Below are 15,148 nucleotides of genomic sequence, written 5' to 3' on the forward strand. Positions count from 1 at the left end.
AATTATTAATTGAGTTATTTTCAATTAAGCTAGAAAAATAGAAGAAAAGAATGAAAAGTAAATGCTTAGATCCCTACAAATTGAAACATATAAATAATCTATTTCATTTGCCTGTTTTAACTCTTGCATCAGGTAATTTTAAAGTTAGGTAGAGTTTATTACCTTCTGCTTTAATACCTGTGTAGGTTAAAATATTTACATATACCAAAAAGTGATTAAAATATGATAGCAGTAATAACTTACCCGCATCCTCAGCCATTTTTTTGTGATGGAAAAGCTAGATTTTTCTCATTCCTGACATACTATGTATGAAATATGAATACAATCTGTTGCTTACTTTTTAAAATTATAGGCTATTAATCACACTCGGTGTTGTCAAGAAGAGTTAATTCATCCTTATTTGAGACTCAAAGTAATATGTAATTCTTGCTCTAATTAGAAGTACATAACCCTCTCTACACTTCTCTACATTTATAATAATCAGATAAGTGAAATACTAATTGTTTAACATAGAACTTTGATCAGATTTCATTTAAACACTTAGACGTGTTTGTTTTCCTCCACTCAACTTCCCTATGAATAGGAACTCTTTATAAGCACTACACTAGTAAATGTGTAACTGTGGCTGCTATTACTAGATAAAGACTCTCATGAAATCATTTAATCTCTTTCTGTTTTGTTGACTTATTTTTACTTCAGGAGAAGAAAAGAATGCTTTCTCCCTGATATATATGGTGGTTCTTTCCTTTATACAAATATGAAAAACTACAAATCTTTCAGACAGGCTGTCAGAAGCTGGGAGAATTGAAATATCTTCATGAAGTTGCCTTGTCCTTTTCCATTTCCAAAAGTGACAAAATTTGCATTTCATATGCGAATTCTAGAATTGTAATTGAATATGAATTCCATTTTTGCATCTACAAAGGTTAGAAACCTAAATCATCCATACGGAAACTATTTGAAGACTGTTTACAGGGGAAGACTCATTAAGACCCTGCCTTTACTGATGAACTTAGAAATGGTCACTTGAATGTCTAAACAATACTCAGTATTAACAAAAGCACTAAGTAAATAAATAAATCATTTTTCTACCTATTAGGTGTATTGATTTTTCATTTATTTCATTTGTGATTATTGAACTACATAGGTACACTATAATTCTGGATAGGCTGTAGAGAAGAAAATAGTCTCTATTTCTTTAAAAATGGAAGAGACACCAAGCATGAAAGCCAAGGAAATCCTAAGTAGCACTGAAATGCAGCAGCATGAACTTTTGTACAGGTGAAAATAGGGAAACAAACTGAAACAAATAGGGAAGCGGGAGAGCCTGACAGAAAAGTTATTCCCAGAGAGGATACTTTGCCAGGTCTGTTGCAAAGGTTGGTACCAGTGCCAGTTAAAAAATACCATTCCTGTCTCACAGTAGTTTAGCATACACAACATACACACAAACACACTTTCCTAAGACACTTACCTTTTCCCTTTGTATGTGTCAATTATAGCAACTTTGCTTATGTCATCCTTCCCATTGAAAACTTTATAAACTCCATCTACAGTATTGTTGTACTGAAAAAATATGTACAAGAAAAGAATATTTATTGAACAAGTCGTATTCTCTAAATTGTAACATACAAATAATGAAGTTCTACATTTAACAATGGTTATTCAGAATCCTTTTCTATAATTCAATGTATAGTGTAATGAGATTGTTTTAGTCCTGGGGTTTGAACTTATTAAAGGGTAGGATATAAAATCTGTCTTGATGCTGAGATAATGTAGGAAAGACATGACAGAGACTGACAGGATCAGACAACATTCTGAATAATTAAGCCCTCAAGGAAGGAATGCTGATCACCATTCATGCTGAAGCAAAGACTGAATGAGTGAAACTTATGAGAACTAGATTTGTTTCTAGGAGCACTCCAAATATTTAAATAATTTCTTACTGCAAAGACAAAGATAAAGCATGCAAAATTAACAACTGAATTAGCCAAGAAAACAGTTGTAGTATATCTCAAAGAATTGAATCCCTGATCCCTTAATGCTTTCTATAGCAACGCTTAATTGATAAGCAGCTTTCCAATCCTAAACACAAATGAAAGTAAAAATGAGATCAGGAAAGTGCAAGCAATATACCAGGTACAATGTTCAGCGAAATCAGAAGGTACTACTCCAGCAAAGCCAGCTCATTAAAACACTAAGCTACAACCAAGTAAATCCTGAAGAACAAAACCACTTGTATCTTCATTGCCAAAACATAATATATGTAGGCCACTTACTTTAAGCTGTTAATTATAAACCTCATTAAATTTTTTCTTCACTGTGTGCAGTGATACAGGCAAAAATGTCAAAGATGTCAGTCAGAAAAATAAAAGCAAAGAAAGACTATGATTTTTTTTATCTCTAAATTGAACAGTATGGTATAATATGTTAAACTAATTTGTTAAGTTGTAAAATAATTATGATACAATGATAAATATGACTATTCTTCAGTGGGAACTATTTAAATTACAAGAATAAAACAGAATATGAGAAAAAATAAATCTCACTGACAATTTCATATGTAAATTCAGGCTAACTTCCTAGTGAAGAGTAAAACAAATTTGTTAAGAGGACTAGAGAAAGAAGGATAGTAATATGAAGATATTTTAAGCAAACAAGCAGAAAAGGTCAGATAAGTTGATATTAGGTGAAATGAACCCCAAGATAAGTGTTCAAATGTTTTTGCTTTCATGTGAATATTTCTCACATATTTATAAGATGATTTCTTTGTTGCTTTGTATGTCCCTCCCCCACGGTAACCCCTGCTTTCACTGTATTTGATGTTGGTATAATTTGGGGAGGGGAACAGAAAAAACAAATGGTTTAAATACGGATATAGTTGGACCCATTGCAACAATGGGATGTGTAAGTTGTTATGTTGAAAAACGAATTTTACAACTTTGGCCCGGCGGGGGCAGGAGGAAGAGAAGGGATGGGAAGGGGAAACAAAGGAGGAGGCAACAATGCTTGATAAGAAATGTACTCATTATCTTGCCCATGTAACTGTAACCCCTCTGTACAGTATTTTCACAATTAAAAAAAAATAAAGCACTGAACTTACTTTTGCGGGAAAAGTCATCAAAAATAGCATTCCAAGATTTACAGATTTACAAGCTAATTTTAGGAAAATTGTATATGTGGAGATAAGAAAAACAAATTTTTTATTTAAAATTTAGAAAATAATTTTAAAATGAAATGTCCCATTAAAAAAGCTAAAGCCATAAGTGTATGTATATATATGCATATATATACACACACACTTATGTGTGTGTGTGTATATATGCTATTTTCAAAGACTTCATTTCATATACACATCTATCTATCTATCTATCTATATGTTTGTATCTGTCTGTCTAACTATATGTTTGTATCTATCTGTCTGTCTATTTAGCTGTCTATCTATCTATCTGTCTATCTATCTATCTGGTGTCTCTGTGATTAAGCATTTACTTCTATGGAAAAGGGATTAAATATGACTCTTCTACATCCTCAGCCATATTATATATACTCATATATACACATACATATATATGTATACATTCATTCCCAGTCAGCAATACACTAATATCGTAGATTCTAGTCGTACACTTGTCAAGGACACTGTACATACATAGTTAATAATGTCACAATATGGTTTTATATTTGGTACGTACCGGATAAAATACGCCAACAGTGGTAGCAATAGGGTATGGAACCAAACTCAAGAATGGATCCTTATAGCCCCACAATAATTCCTTCAGTGTTCGGTTTTGGAACATAGAAGATTTTGACTTTTTGATGAGTGAATTGAGCACCACTTGAACAAATGCATTTTGATAGATATGAGGTGCAGCCTATAAAACAAATCACCATGAATACACGGAGTACCTAATCTTATTTTAACAAATAAATGGACCAAATACAAGAATGGAGTTTAGTAGGAAATTTTGATTCTTTGAGAAGAGCTGCCAAACTCTGCCTTGATAGGTATAATTGGTCTAAACTCAAGAAAATCACATTTGATTCCTTATTTTGAACCACAAGAAGACAATCCAAGTTAAGCTCCATTTTAAATGGTATACTTGGCTCTTATAATTCAGTTGTTAAAATTTTGTCATCTTTCCAAAGGCGTAAATCACACAGTGTTATATTTCTATAGGATTTCCAAAAAAGCTAAAGATCTAATCATAATGCTGATGCACTTAGCTGTAAGATAGGAGCATTTTAGGACAATTAATTGTCCACTCACCGCTACAGCCAGATTGAGAACTGTGAAAGTATCATTTTCTGTTCCAACTGAGAGTGAAGGCTCAAAGATGGCGCCATTGGGCTGCACAAAAGAGACTGTGTGATCCTCATCGTCCTGAGTTATATTTTCCTTGGCTAGATAACGAACTCTGAAAGAAAAGAAATAAAACAAGAAACAATGGATATTTTAAAAACCAATGTGTCTTCTATGAACTTTAGGTACTAAATGGCATTCACTCATTGAAAAAAACAACAACTATTTGACAACATAGAATGTTTCAGAATTTAATATGTCAGGATTAAAAGTGCTTAACTAGCCAGTGCTAGTTTCTAGGAAATTTACTGTCACCAATTTAAAATTTTCAACTGGGATATTAAACCAGGAAAGGAGTAGTGTGTTTTAATGGGTTTGTATATAAAATCCATTAAAAAAAAACCAGATCAAATAGAAACCCAGGTTTGAGCCTGGGTAGTGGGTGGGATCATTGGGGTAGCAATTCCACATAATGGTCTAAAGACCAGACCCTAGTTTAATAGTTTACTTAGGTAAAAAAGGGCAGGAAGTTGCATGTATAAAATAAGAAGATAGAACATGATACATTTGGAAAAAGGCAAATACCTGTATGTAAATGGGGTGGGGAAACTCGCTGAACTAAACAAGATCTCAAGAGTAATAAGACTGCAGACTCTACCCCACTGAGTATTTCTTTTGATGGTAAAAAAGGAGGCAGAGAAGAGATTAAGCAAGGGAATTCTGAGTACAGTTTTCAGTCCTACAGAGCATTCTCCCAAGGACAGTACTCTCCACCACTGATTTTTCCATCTTTTTTAGTACTTTAGTGATAACTAGAAATAACAGAATCTAAATTCCCTTTTTAAGGGCTATACACCAACACTCATCACTTCCAGTATATGTGAAAAAGTAATTAGTTAGAAGCTCCTGGCTTTCAGTTCTTGAAGATGCAAAATATGTCAGATTTTTTAAGGGATGAGGGAAAAAGTGATAGCTACAGGAACATATTTAGGGAAAACAAGATGCCTACAAAAACAAAACAAGGTATATATTTAATTCATCATACTAACAAGTATTTAAATGATCAATATTTGAGCTGAACAGATAACTGAGGTAAAGATTGAAAGAAGCATGATACTAAAATTTAGGTCAAAGAAATTATTTTATGCTATAATAATTCTATATACAAATTCTTCTTGAGTAGAGATTATGAATCATAATGCTTAAGATATAATGACTTTTCTAAAACAATGGTGCACATTATTTTAGGAGGGTTTACAACAATCTAAAAAGATACTTTATGTCTAACACACTTATCACAATTGTATTGTCTATTCTTATATACAAAGAATATAAAAGTCTAGAAAAACCCCAAGACAGAAAACTATTAACAACGAGTTTTCTCTAAAATAACTAATAAAATGGAGCGCATCTCCTTGATATTTAAAAATCAAGCAACTGCATTTTTAGGAACATTTATATAGAGAAGACAATTCCACAAATAGTAAACTAATTTTGAATCAAACCAATTTGCTTATATTGTGCTACTTACATCACAATACCAGTAGATGGCACTCATTATGAGAAAATCCTTAATACTGTGCCCTCCCTGCTTTTAGAAAGTTGAAAGTTAGAGAACATAGTCAGCATGTTGTTACAAAAAGTCCTATGATTATGTTTCCTCATATTCCAGATAATATCTTTCAAAGTGAAAGCAATTCCCCTAAAACTATTAAAATTAGGAATTCCCCTAAAACAACTTGAGATTTGTATTCAAATTCTCACATCGATTCATTTTCCTCACATTTATTTATGACATTGAAGTTACATTGCTTATACAATTATGACTCAACTTTCATTGAGTCTACTATAAATTCTAGATTTTCATCAGTATACATCATAGCTATCACTGGTTTCCGGAACAAGGTACTCAGTGAGAACTATAAGAACACAAGAGTTTCCAAGATAAGATGTTTTCCTTGTAAGAATGGAAATCTTTAAACAATGCAACGGTGGTACTCACAAGACAACATGTTGGAAATGAACTTTATAACTTGGGGGTGGGAGTATGTGGGGGGGAGGGAAAGTGGGAGACAAATGAGGGAGGGGGATAGCAATGTTTGACAAGAAATGTACTCCCTACCTTATGCATGTAACTCTAACCCCTCTGTACATTACCTAGACAATAAAATTAAATTTAAACAGTGGAAAAAAGAATGGAAATCTTTAAACAAAATTGTGATAATCATAGGTAGATAGATAGATAGATAGATAGATAGATAGATAGATAGATAGATAGATAGATGAAGAGAAAACAAACTAGGGGGGGACTGCTAAAGCACAGTTGTCACCAACACTCTAATATGAATCATGTTATACCCCATTTTAACCTCACAACAACTATTATTTCATTATGATATCAGTGTCAGTTTTTGCTCTAGAAACATAGTAATCATTTAGAGAGTAAGGGAGATGATACAATCATAGAATATACAAAACAGCTAAAAACTACAACTTTTTAAAACATAAAAATAATTATAAATAGAACATTCTGTGATAAAAATGTGATCATGGATTTAAATTACCCTTGAGAAAAATCACATTTTGTGAAATAAATAATATATAAAACCTAGTTAATACATCTATCTATCTATCTATCTTTCTATCTATTTATCTATCTATTCCAAATCTTTAGTTAAGGTAGTAGTTTTAGCACTTCTTTTACTTACTTGATACTTGGGGGAAAAAGATATAGATTACAATTTAAGTTGGAGAAAAAATGCAGAGAAATCTGAGTTACCTCTCTCTGTATTAACAGGGGCAAGATCTCTCACATCATTGCTGTCATATTATTTACTTACAGGAATGAAAGTTTCTGAATAATTCTTTGCCTTAGTTATGAGTAAATATTTTATTCAGAAACATGTTAAACTATTAGAGAATCTAAACAAAAGTATAGCATATATAGACTCAGAATAGAAAAAAATATAAAAATGAAATTGCTTGATATACCTACATATCCGTATTACATGGAAATTAATTAGACTCTCAACTCTTAGCAAGTATATAGTTACATAATCACATTAGAACTTTGGTTCCCCAAACCTAGTGTGGATATCAATGACATCAATGATTTCAGAACTGATCACTGGTTTCCAATGACAGATTTTCTGATCTATTTGGTATGATATGGTATCAGAATTGACAGATCTACCAAATCTCCTGGTGATGCCCATATGCTGGTCCAGTAGCCAGGCTTTGATAAGTACTGATGTAAGTCAATATTTATATTGATGTTGTTAAATAAATAAATAAATAATGCATACATATACACACACACATATATGGTTTCCCTGATTAATATGTATATTTCAGAAATGTTGACATTATATGCCACATATACCAAACCCAGGCAGTTATTGGATGATGATAAATTGCTAATAGCCTCTGTATTTTTTCTATAAAATACCTATTAACATGGATATATATATATATAGAGAGAGAGAGAGAGATGTATATATATATATATATATATATCACATCTTAAAGGGATTCTAGATTCCATACAAATAGGAAAAAATTATCTCATGTTATATCATTGGCAAGAAAATAAATAGACACCAATACAATGGAATTTGTCAGGCGGAAGCTTTCTGACAAACATGCATGCCCAGGGAAGGAATGCCCCTCCTCTGTGGACACACACCCACCTGTATGTATAAGGACCTCTTTGTTTCACTTTAATGTTGCTGCTGTTTACTACCACCTCTTGGGGATTTTGCACATCAAAAATCCAAAACTGTCTGTAGACTTCTGTGCCCGTTTTAACCCAGTTTTTGAAAGCAATTGTACCCTCTTCAAGGACGACTTCCTGTGAAAAAGAACATAAATGTGGGTGATCTCTTTGTAGTTAATGCAGGCACTTCAAAGAGCTTACAGCATTTAGTCAGCCAGAGTTAAAGGACCATGCCAAAGTATCTTGCTCATGACAGCCTTGGCCTCTTTGTCAGACACTTGAAGCAAGGAAGATTCCACACAGTCCAGCAACTTCTTTAATTAATGTTTCCCTGAGAGAATCGGTGTATAACAGAGAAGCCATGACTGCTGACTATAACGGAAGCCATAGGGTGACTCTCTGGCTTTATTACAACAGCCAGTAAGATAATTTATGAAGAAAGCTTTATTGAAACTATTCCTAACATTCCTTACCAGGCTGACTTCCTACCCCTAAGGAATAGTGATGATGAGGCAAAGGAGAAGTACTAAGAGAAAAATCAAATACTATTAGAAGCTCTCTCCTTTTCTTTGAAATTGGGCAATCTACAAGGAGATGACTTAACACTTATTAAAAGAAGAAAGCAAATGATTGTGGACGAAAAACACAAATACGTCTATCTCCTTTTGAATCTCACCATAATGGTCTTCCTAATTCTTAATATATTTACTGAAATATCCATATCTCCAAAAATTATGACTTGTCTATATTGGGTCCTACATGATTCTATAAAAAAAGGACAAGATATTATATGTGTGTATGTTTGTATTATCCATTACCAAATCACAGATGCTCTTTATACTAAAATTTTTCATACAGAAAACCAATGTTGGAATTTAATCATCCTATGTTAGAAATCTAGTTCCTCATCAAGGAGCTTAGGGACCAAGTGTAAAATCGTTAAACCTTAAAACCCTAAGGTTCATGTGTGATCTACAAGATTCAGGAGTGGCCATTGATGTCCTCTCAGTTTCCTTCCTCTGAACAGGAAGTCTATGAAGGGAGGAACTTTATGAAGCTGTACTAAGCAGATCATATGAAGAAGATTTTAGAGGCTGTAGTATAATTAAGTAAATACTTTGGATAGAAGGGCCAAGTTCAATAGCTCCTACCTTCATAAGTAAGAGGAAGGGGAAGAAAACAATTTAAAAGAAAATGAGCTTAACGAGACCCATGAATAGAACAATCTGACTTATTTCTACATACTTTACCAAGAAGCACCAGTTCATAATGGTTCAAGAAGGGACAATTACCCCTATCATCACATTTCCAGTATAGCACACTGAGGCTCTAAGAAGCCAGATCACTGGCCTACACAATGGTCACTTAGGCAAATAATATACTCACAAAGACAATATTCTTCTCTGACCCTGATTCTAGTCCTCTTTTACATCAAGCCACTAAACATTATTTTCTTAATGTCACCCTCTACACTTAGTTGGCAGATGTCAAATTACGTTTCATATCTTCAGGATATGTTATTGCTTAATGCAGTTAAAAAGGAATTCCTCAGAGAAGAACTGGGCATTTGGTGAAAATGCAATTACAAAACTCTGAGCTGTTGTAATCCACTTAAAATGGGAACAAGAGCCGATAAAGTGACATTTTATGAAATTGTCCTTGAAAGCTCTCTAATTTGCTCTCCAAAGGGCTGTTGTCTAAAGCAAAAAGACCAATATTAACACAAAATTGTACAAATTATGATTGTTCTAAAGGCAGATGTGTTTATGAATATTGAAACTGGAGCTTGTACGAGTCTACCCTACTTTAAGTGACTATCCAGTTTCTACACACTATCCAAATTCAGGGGACACATCCAGTTTCCACACATTGAAAGAATCTTAAAGTCTATCTGATGAAATATCTACTATTTATTTTGTGTCTCAAGGAACATATTTTGTTTAAGTCTTTAATGAAAAGACTCATTAAATTCTTAAAGAATTGAAAAGGTGTTGTAATACAAGGTGCCCGAGGGACAAAATGACTCTTTAAGTCTAATGTATATACACCTAAGTCCCAAAGGACATTGTGAAATTCTTCTTTTTTTTTAAAGACTAGAAATAATTTTGCCCTATTTGTTGTCACATTTACCTCTTTTGAATGGAGCTGTGTACATAATTATCAAATTGATAATTTGAGTTATCAGCTTGAGTTATCAGCAGCTGTTCAATGTCCTGTAACAATTTGTAATACATAATAAAGGTGTCGAATTTTTCACTCTATAGCCTTAGGTGTCTGATATAACGGCACACATTGTCTTTATATTAAGAGGAGTGAGGGAAGAGTGGGCAGGGAAGATGTGTGAAGATGCTGACATTGATCAAGATGTACTGTATGCATAAACTGCTTTGTTAAATTCAACCCCTTTGCAGAACTACATAAAGATAACAAAAATAAATAAATAATTTTAAAATACAAAACTGTTGAAGTATGCAGAATACAAATGTAGTTTCTCTCATGCCAGTACTTTCATATTAGAAAATTGCTTCTTGAATTTAAGATTAGACAAAATTCTATGTCTTTTTGGAATTTAAAAACCTGCAATTTAAATTAAATTAGTTGTACCACTTAGCATAATAATGCAATTCTTCCATTAAATTTGAATTCAATTTGATAATTATGTACACAGAAAAAAACAAATATAATTTAAGATCCTGTCACCTTGCTAATGTGTAAGTCAGGATTCAATCAAGACATAAAGTAGGCAGACTATCTAGCCCCAGGAATGATTGGATTCCTCCTGGTGAATCTCACATTGTTCAGCATATCCTCCAGTTAGGATGGAAGTGACCTTGAAAGTTCTACCCTTCTATGTGCCTTTGATTGAAAACAGATGCTGGGTGCAATTATACTTTCCATTTAGTTACATACTAGCCTGTTGCTGTTACTATGAAACTGGTATGTATGCACCTGACATATTTAATGTGACTATCAAAATACCCTTCCTGTGTGTAGTAGATATACTGCAAATGTAGAAAACATCTTATCTCATTTCTCAAGGATGTTATAAAATAGTAAGAATACAGTCATGCACAGCAGACTGAAATGAATCAGTTAGGTTATTTTGCTCTTTAGCCTAAGAAAGTGGTGGAGTAGTTTCTATCTTTGAAACACAGAGTGAAGGCACAGAGTGAGTGAAACGTTCAACACTGAAACTATCTTCAAAGGGTTTTGATTGAGTAATAAGCATTTAAATTTGGGACAGTTTTTAATCTCCTGAGACCTCACTTTCCCTATCTACAAAATAATAATAATAATAATAATAATGATTCAAAGCATAAGAACTTTTGCTTGTTGTTGGGGGTGGTCATGGGGCCTGAACTCTGGGCCTGGGCCTCAGCTCTTCAGCGCTACCACTTGAGCCACAGCTTCACTTCTGCCTTTTTCTGCTTATGTGGTGCTGAGGAATTGAACTCAGGACCTCATGAATGCAAGGCAAGCACTCTACCACTGAACCACTTTCCCAGCCCCAGAACTTTGTATTTTTATGAGTCAAAACAAGTTAATTACATTGGCATATGGTTTAAATATGTGAAAACAATCAGGAAAACTAATAAGTGTGGCTACTTAGAATAACATTAGCCCATGGCAAATATTCAAGGAAGTCCCATTGTTGAGAGTGTGAACTGTTACATTTACTTCCCACATTGTTTCACTGTGTGCTTCATTGAATTTGCCATCTAACTCAGTTATGTGCCAATAATTTGTGCAATGTCCCATGACACTGCTTTCTGCTACTTAGTTATTTTTATAATTTGTTTCATCACCATTCAAATAAGCACTTCCTTCAAAAGCAGATGGCTGTGGATGATACCCTCTGTCTTTCTCATCTGCTATTGTAATTTACTCATAATGGATCCTAAACTGAACAATATTTCCATGTTTAAAAATATGTTTGTGCACTGTAAGAAAGTAGATTTGAACTTTGCTGACAGTTATGCTGAGAATTGAAAATGTTACAGGTTATCAGTTAGTCCACCAAACAGCTTTGGTGAAATATAATGGAGTAAGATTTAATATAGTTTTTAACAAGATCTAATATACTTCAAATATCCAGAAATGTCCAGAATTGTCCAGATGTCCAGAATTTCTGTAGAAACCTGAAATGGGAGATTTTGGATATGGCATGAAAATCAAACTATGGTGACAACAAATTGAGCTGGAGGAAGAAAATTACATGTGCTTTATGCTATTTCTCCGAACATTGTTTTCAAGTAACTATTTTTTGTCATTGTATGGAAGTTGACAATATATGTAGTGCTGTGTCTTTGTTTGATTTTGTTCTTTGTTGGTGATATTGTAGTTCGAACTCAGGGCTTGGCATTTGCAAAGCAGGTACTCTTGCCTTTGAGTTATGCTCTAGGTCCTTTTTGCCTTTGCTATTTTCAAGTAGGGTCTCCCTGGCTGGTCTTAGCTGCAGCACTTCCATTTCCTTTACCATATGTCAGTGGGGAAGGCAGCCAAATGGCCCTGGGCTTTATTTATAGTAGGGTCTGATTGGAATGTCATTTCATGTACTTTTATGCCCAGGCTGAACTTAAACTGTGAACTCTAGCCTATGAGTAATTTTTAACCCATTTTTGTATTAAGGTAATTGTTCTGTTTCGTTTTGAGTCATCATCTCACTATATAGCCCAGGTTGGTCTTGAACTACAGTTCCTCAAGCCTCAGCCCCCCTGTACTGGAATTCCAAGGGCAACCATAGTTCTATTGATATTTAAATTTAAAAATAATTATTTTTCGTATTCTCATCTGATGACATTATAAAATTGTTACCATGTTTAACAATTGATACTTCAGACATTTCTTTGCAAACATTCTGTAGCTATTATGCAAAAAGTACCAATTTTTAAAACAAGTTTAGAAATGCTAGAATCATGTATTTTAAAATAAATATTAATTCAAAATCTGGTCATTTTAAATAATGATTGTTTCAATTTGTTTTATCTGAAGATACTTTTAGCAAATTACTAAAGGATCACTTCTTTTAAAGTCTGAGGAGAGGGGCTGGGAAGGTGGCTCAGTGGTAGAGTACTTGTCTTGCATGCATGAGGCCCTGGGTTCAGTTCCTCAGTAGCACATAAGCAGAAAAAGCTGGAAGTGGAGCTGTGGCTGAAGTGGTAGAGCACTAGCCTTGAGCTGAAGAGCTGAGGGACAGCGCCCAGGCTCAGAGTTCAGGCCCCACAACGACCACCACCACCAACAATAAAAAAGTCTGAAGATAGAAATAATAGTAGCATTTAATGATCAATATAACAGGAATTTGAACATTAATCTTTTTAGAGGCAAAAAGAAACCTTAAATTTTATTTTTGTTCCTATAGTATTTATTATAGGGAATTTCAATTAAATTAAATTTAAAGTAACATATGTCATAAAACTTTCATTAAGCTTTTGTCAAGTGATAATAATATCAATGTTTAAATAATTTTTTGCAAGAGGCATCAGAATTTTGACTTTTTGAAGTGCTTTAGTTGTACATGTAAGAGAGCTTATGCTATTGATCTTCAGTGCTTTATACAAACACGAAGAAAAAGGCTTTATTTTGGAAGAGGGTAAGCTTTGGGTAGAACTTAGAGCCTCATGCATGCCAAACATATGCCCAGCTACTAAGCTGTACCCTAAGACTCCTAAGTTATTCATATGACTAAAATTGAAATGGGCAATGTGATTATATAGAAACCTGGGAGTTAAATCAAGCTTAGCCTTGGATATACCAAAGACCTTTAGTTCTTTGCGTTTTTGATGATGGCTCTGGTTCTGTCTATGTAGTGGGTCAACAACATAAGCTATTAACAAGCAGTTCTTTTGAACTCAGATATCAGCTTGGAACCTCCTCTTTTGTGAGTCAGGGTCCATACTGTGCACTTTGTTTTGTAAAAGATTACATCCATTACACGTGTCAACAACATGAAGGAAAAATTCTATTTTTTATTCTCTTGTTATTTTCAACTCACTAGTGGTAATATTCTAGCCATTATATCCTTAATTTTCATCATCCAGGAAATATCTTATTCTTCTTTTCTACTAACCTGCAGAAGTTATACTTGTCTCTTTCTTCACATAAAATATTTCCACATACAATCATTTCCTTTTCTGCCTTTGTCTTCCTGTCTCTGATCATATACAAATCCCTATAAAAATCTTTCTATTGAGTTCTCTGAATGTTTAAGCTCTTCAGAAACAATTTCATTGTAATCTCTCACAACGTTCCAATCTCTCTGTACTTCAAATTTTGAAATAAAGCCTAAAGTTCCTATCAAGCTACTTATGAAATCCTTCTTTCATTTTCTCAGACATGTATTTCTATCAGCAAGTCAGCTAGACATCCTGGCTATTTACTTACTTCATTGTTGCTTCATTTATTCTCTGTATCCAAAATTACATTGCATCTCATTATCTATCTTTCTTTTTTTTCTCTCTCTCATCTATCTCAACACATTCCGGCCACAGTGCCTCCTGTTGTATTGTTCAAACATATAAAAATCTTTCTGAATGAAAATTTTAAATTCTCCCAGAAAGTGGTTTATTCTCATTTTTCCAATCCTTTTTATTGTAGGATACAGCATAAGAGTATGTGACATTTATTGCCTACCATCATGGCCCGATTCATTCTCTAGTGAATCTTTGAAGTAGTAAGTTGGTATGAGCCTTCATAATTAAAAATTAAGTAAAAAAATCTTACCTTCTCCTAATTTGGGAAGATTTAACGGATTTTCATATAGGAAACTTAGTATACAGTAACTAAGTATACTAGCTATTTAAGGATACTAATCTCAGGTCTTCTCTAATCTTACTGAAAGGCATAAACCAACTCTGATTCTATATTAGACCATCACTTAATACTCAATGGTCATCTCTCTTGTTAGGCCAGTATTTTTCTCATATTCTTTACTTCTTTTTTTCTTTCCCTGTTTTCAGTTCCCATATTGTAAATTAGTCCTTTGAACCTTAATCCCATTATTTTTAGAGTTTTCAGAATTCTGAAGTCTTTGAAAATCTAACTTTAAATCTCTTTCTTGTTAAGTTTCATACATATTCTAAGTATTTCTCTTTCTGAATACATTTTCCCATATGATACATATTTCAGTT

The 15,148-nt window shown here is 33.4% G+C and overlaps 1 protein-coding gene across 2 annotated transcripts in view; it reads right to left on the reverse strand.

Moving 5' to 3' along the window:
* The window catches only part of Cd36 (CD36 molecule (thrombospondin receptor)), a 53,839-nt gene that overhangs the window by 12,166 nt on the left and 26,525 nt on the right, over positions 1 to 15,148 (reverse strand). For both annotated transcript variants that reach the window (XM_013026058.1, XM_013026057.1), the window contains exons 4-7: positions 7,993 to 8,153; positions 4,271 to 4,418; positions 3,696 to 3,875; positions 1,475 to 1,566 (exon numbers count right to left, since the gene is read on the reverse strand). In XM_013026058.1, the coding sequence (XP_012881512.1) occupies positions 1,475 to 1,566; positions 3,696 to 3,875; positions 4,271 to 4,418; positions 7,993 to 8,153 (581 nt within the window). The remainder of the gene's footprint in view (positions 1 to 1,474; positions 1,567 to 3,695; positions 3,876 to 4,270; positions 4,419 to 7,992; positions 8,154 to 15,148) is intronic.

This window comes from Dipodomys ordii, unplaced genomic scaffold, assembly GCF_000151885.1.
Source record: "Dipodomys ordii isolate 6190 unplaced genomic scaffold, Dord_2.0 Scaffold90, whole genome shotgun sequence".
Classification (NCBI taxonomy): Eukaryota; Metazoa; Chordata; class Mammalia; order Rodentia; family Heteromyidae; genus Dipodomys; species Dipodomys ordii.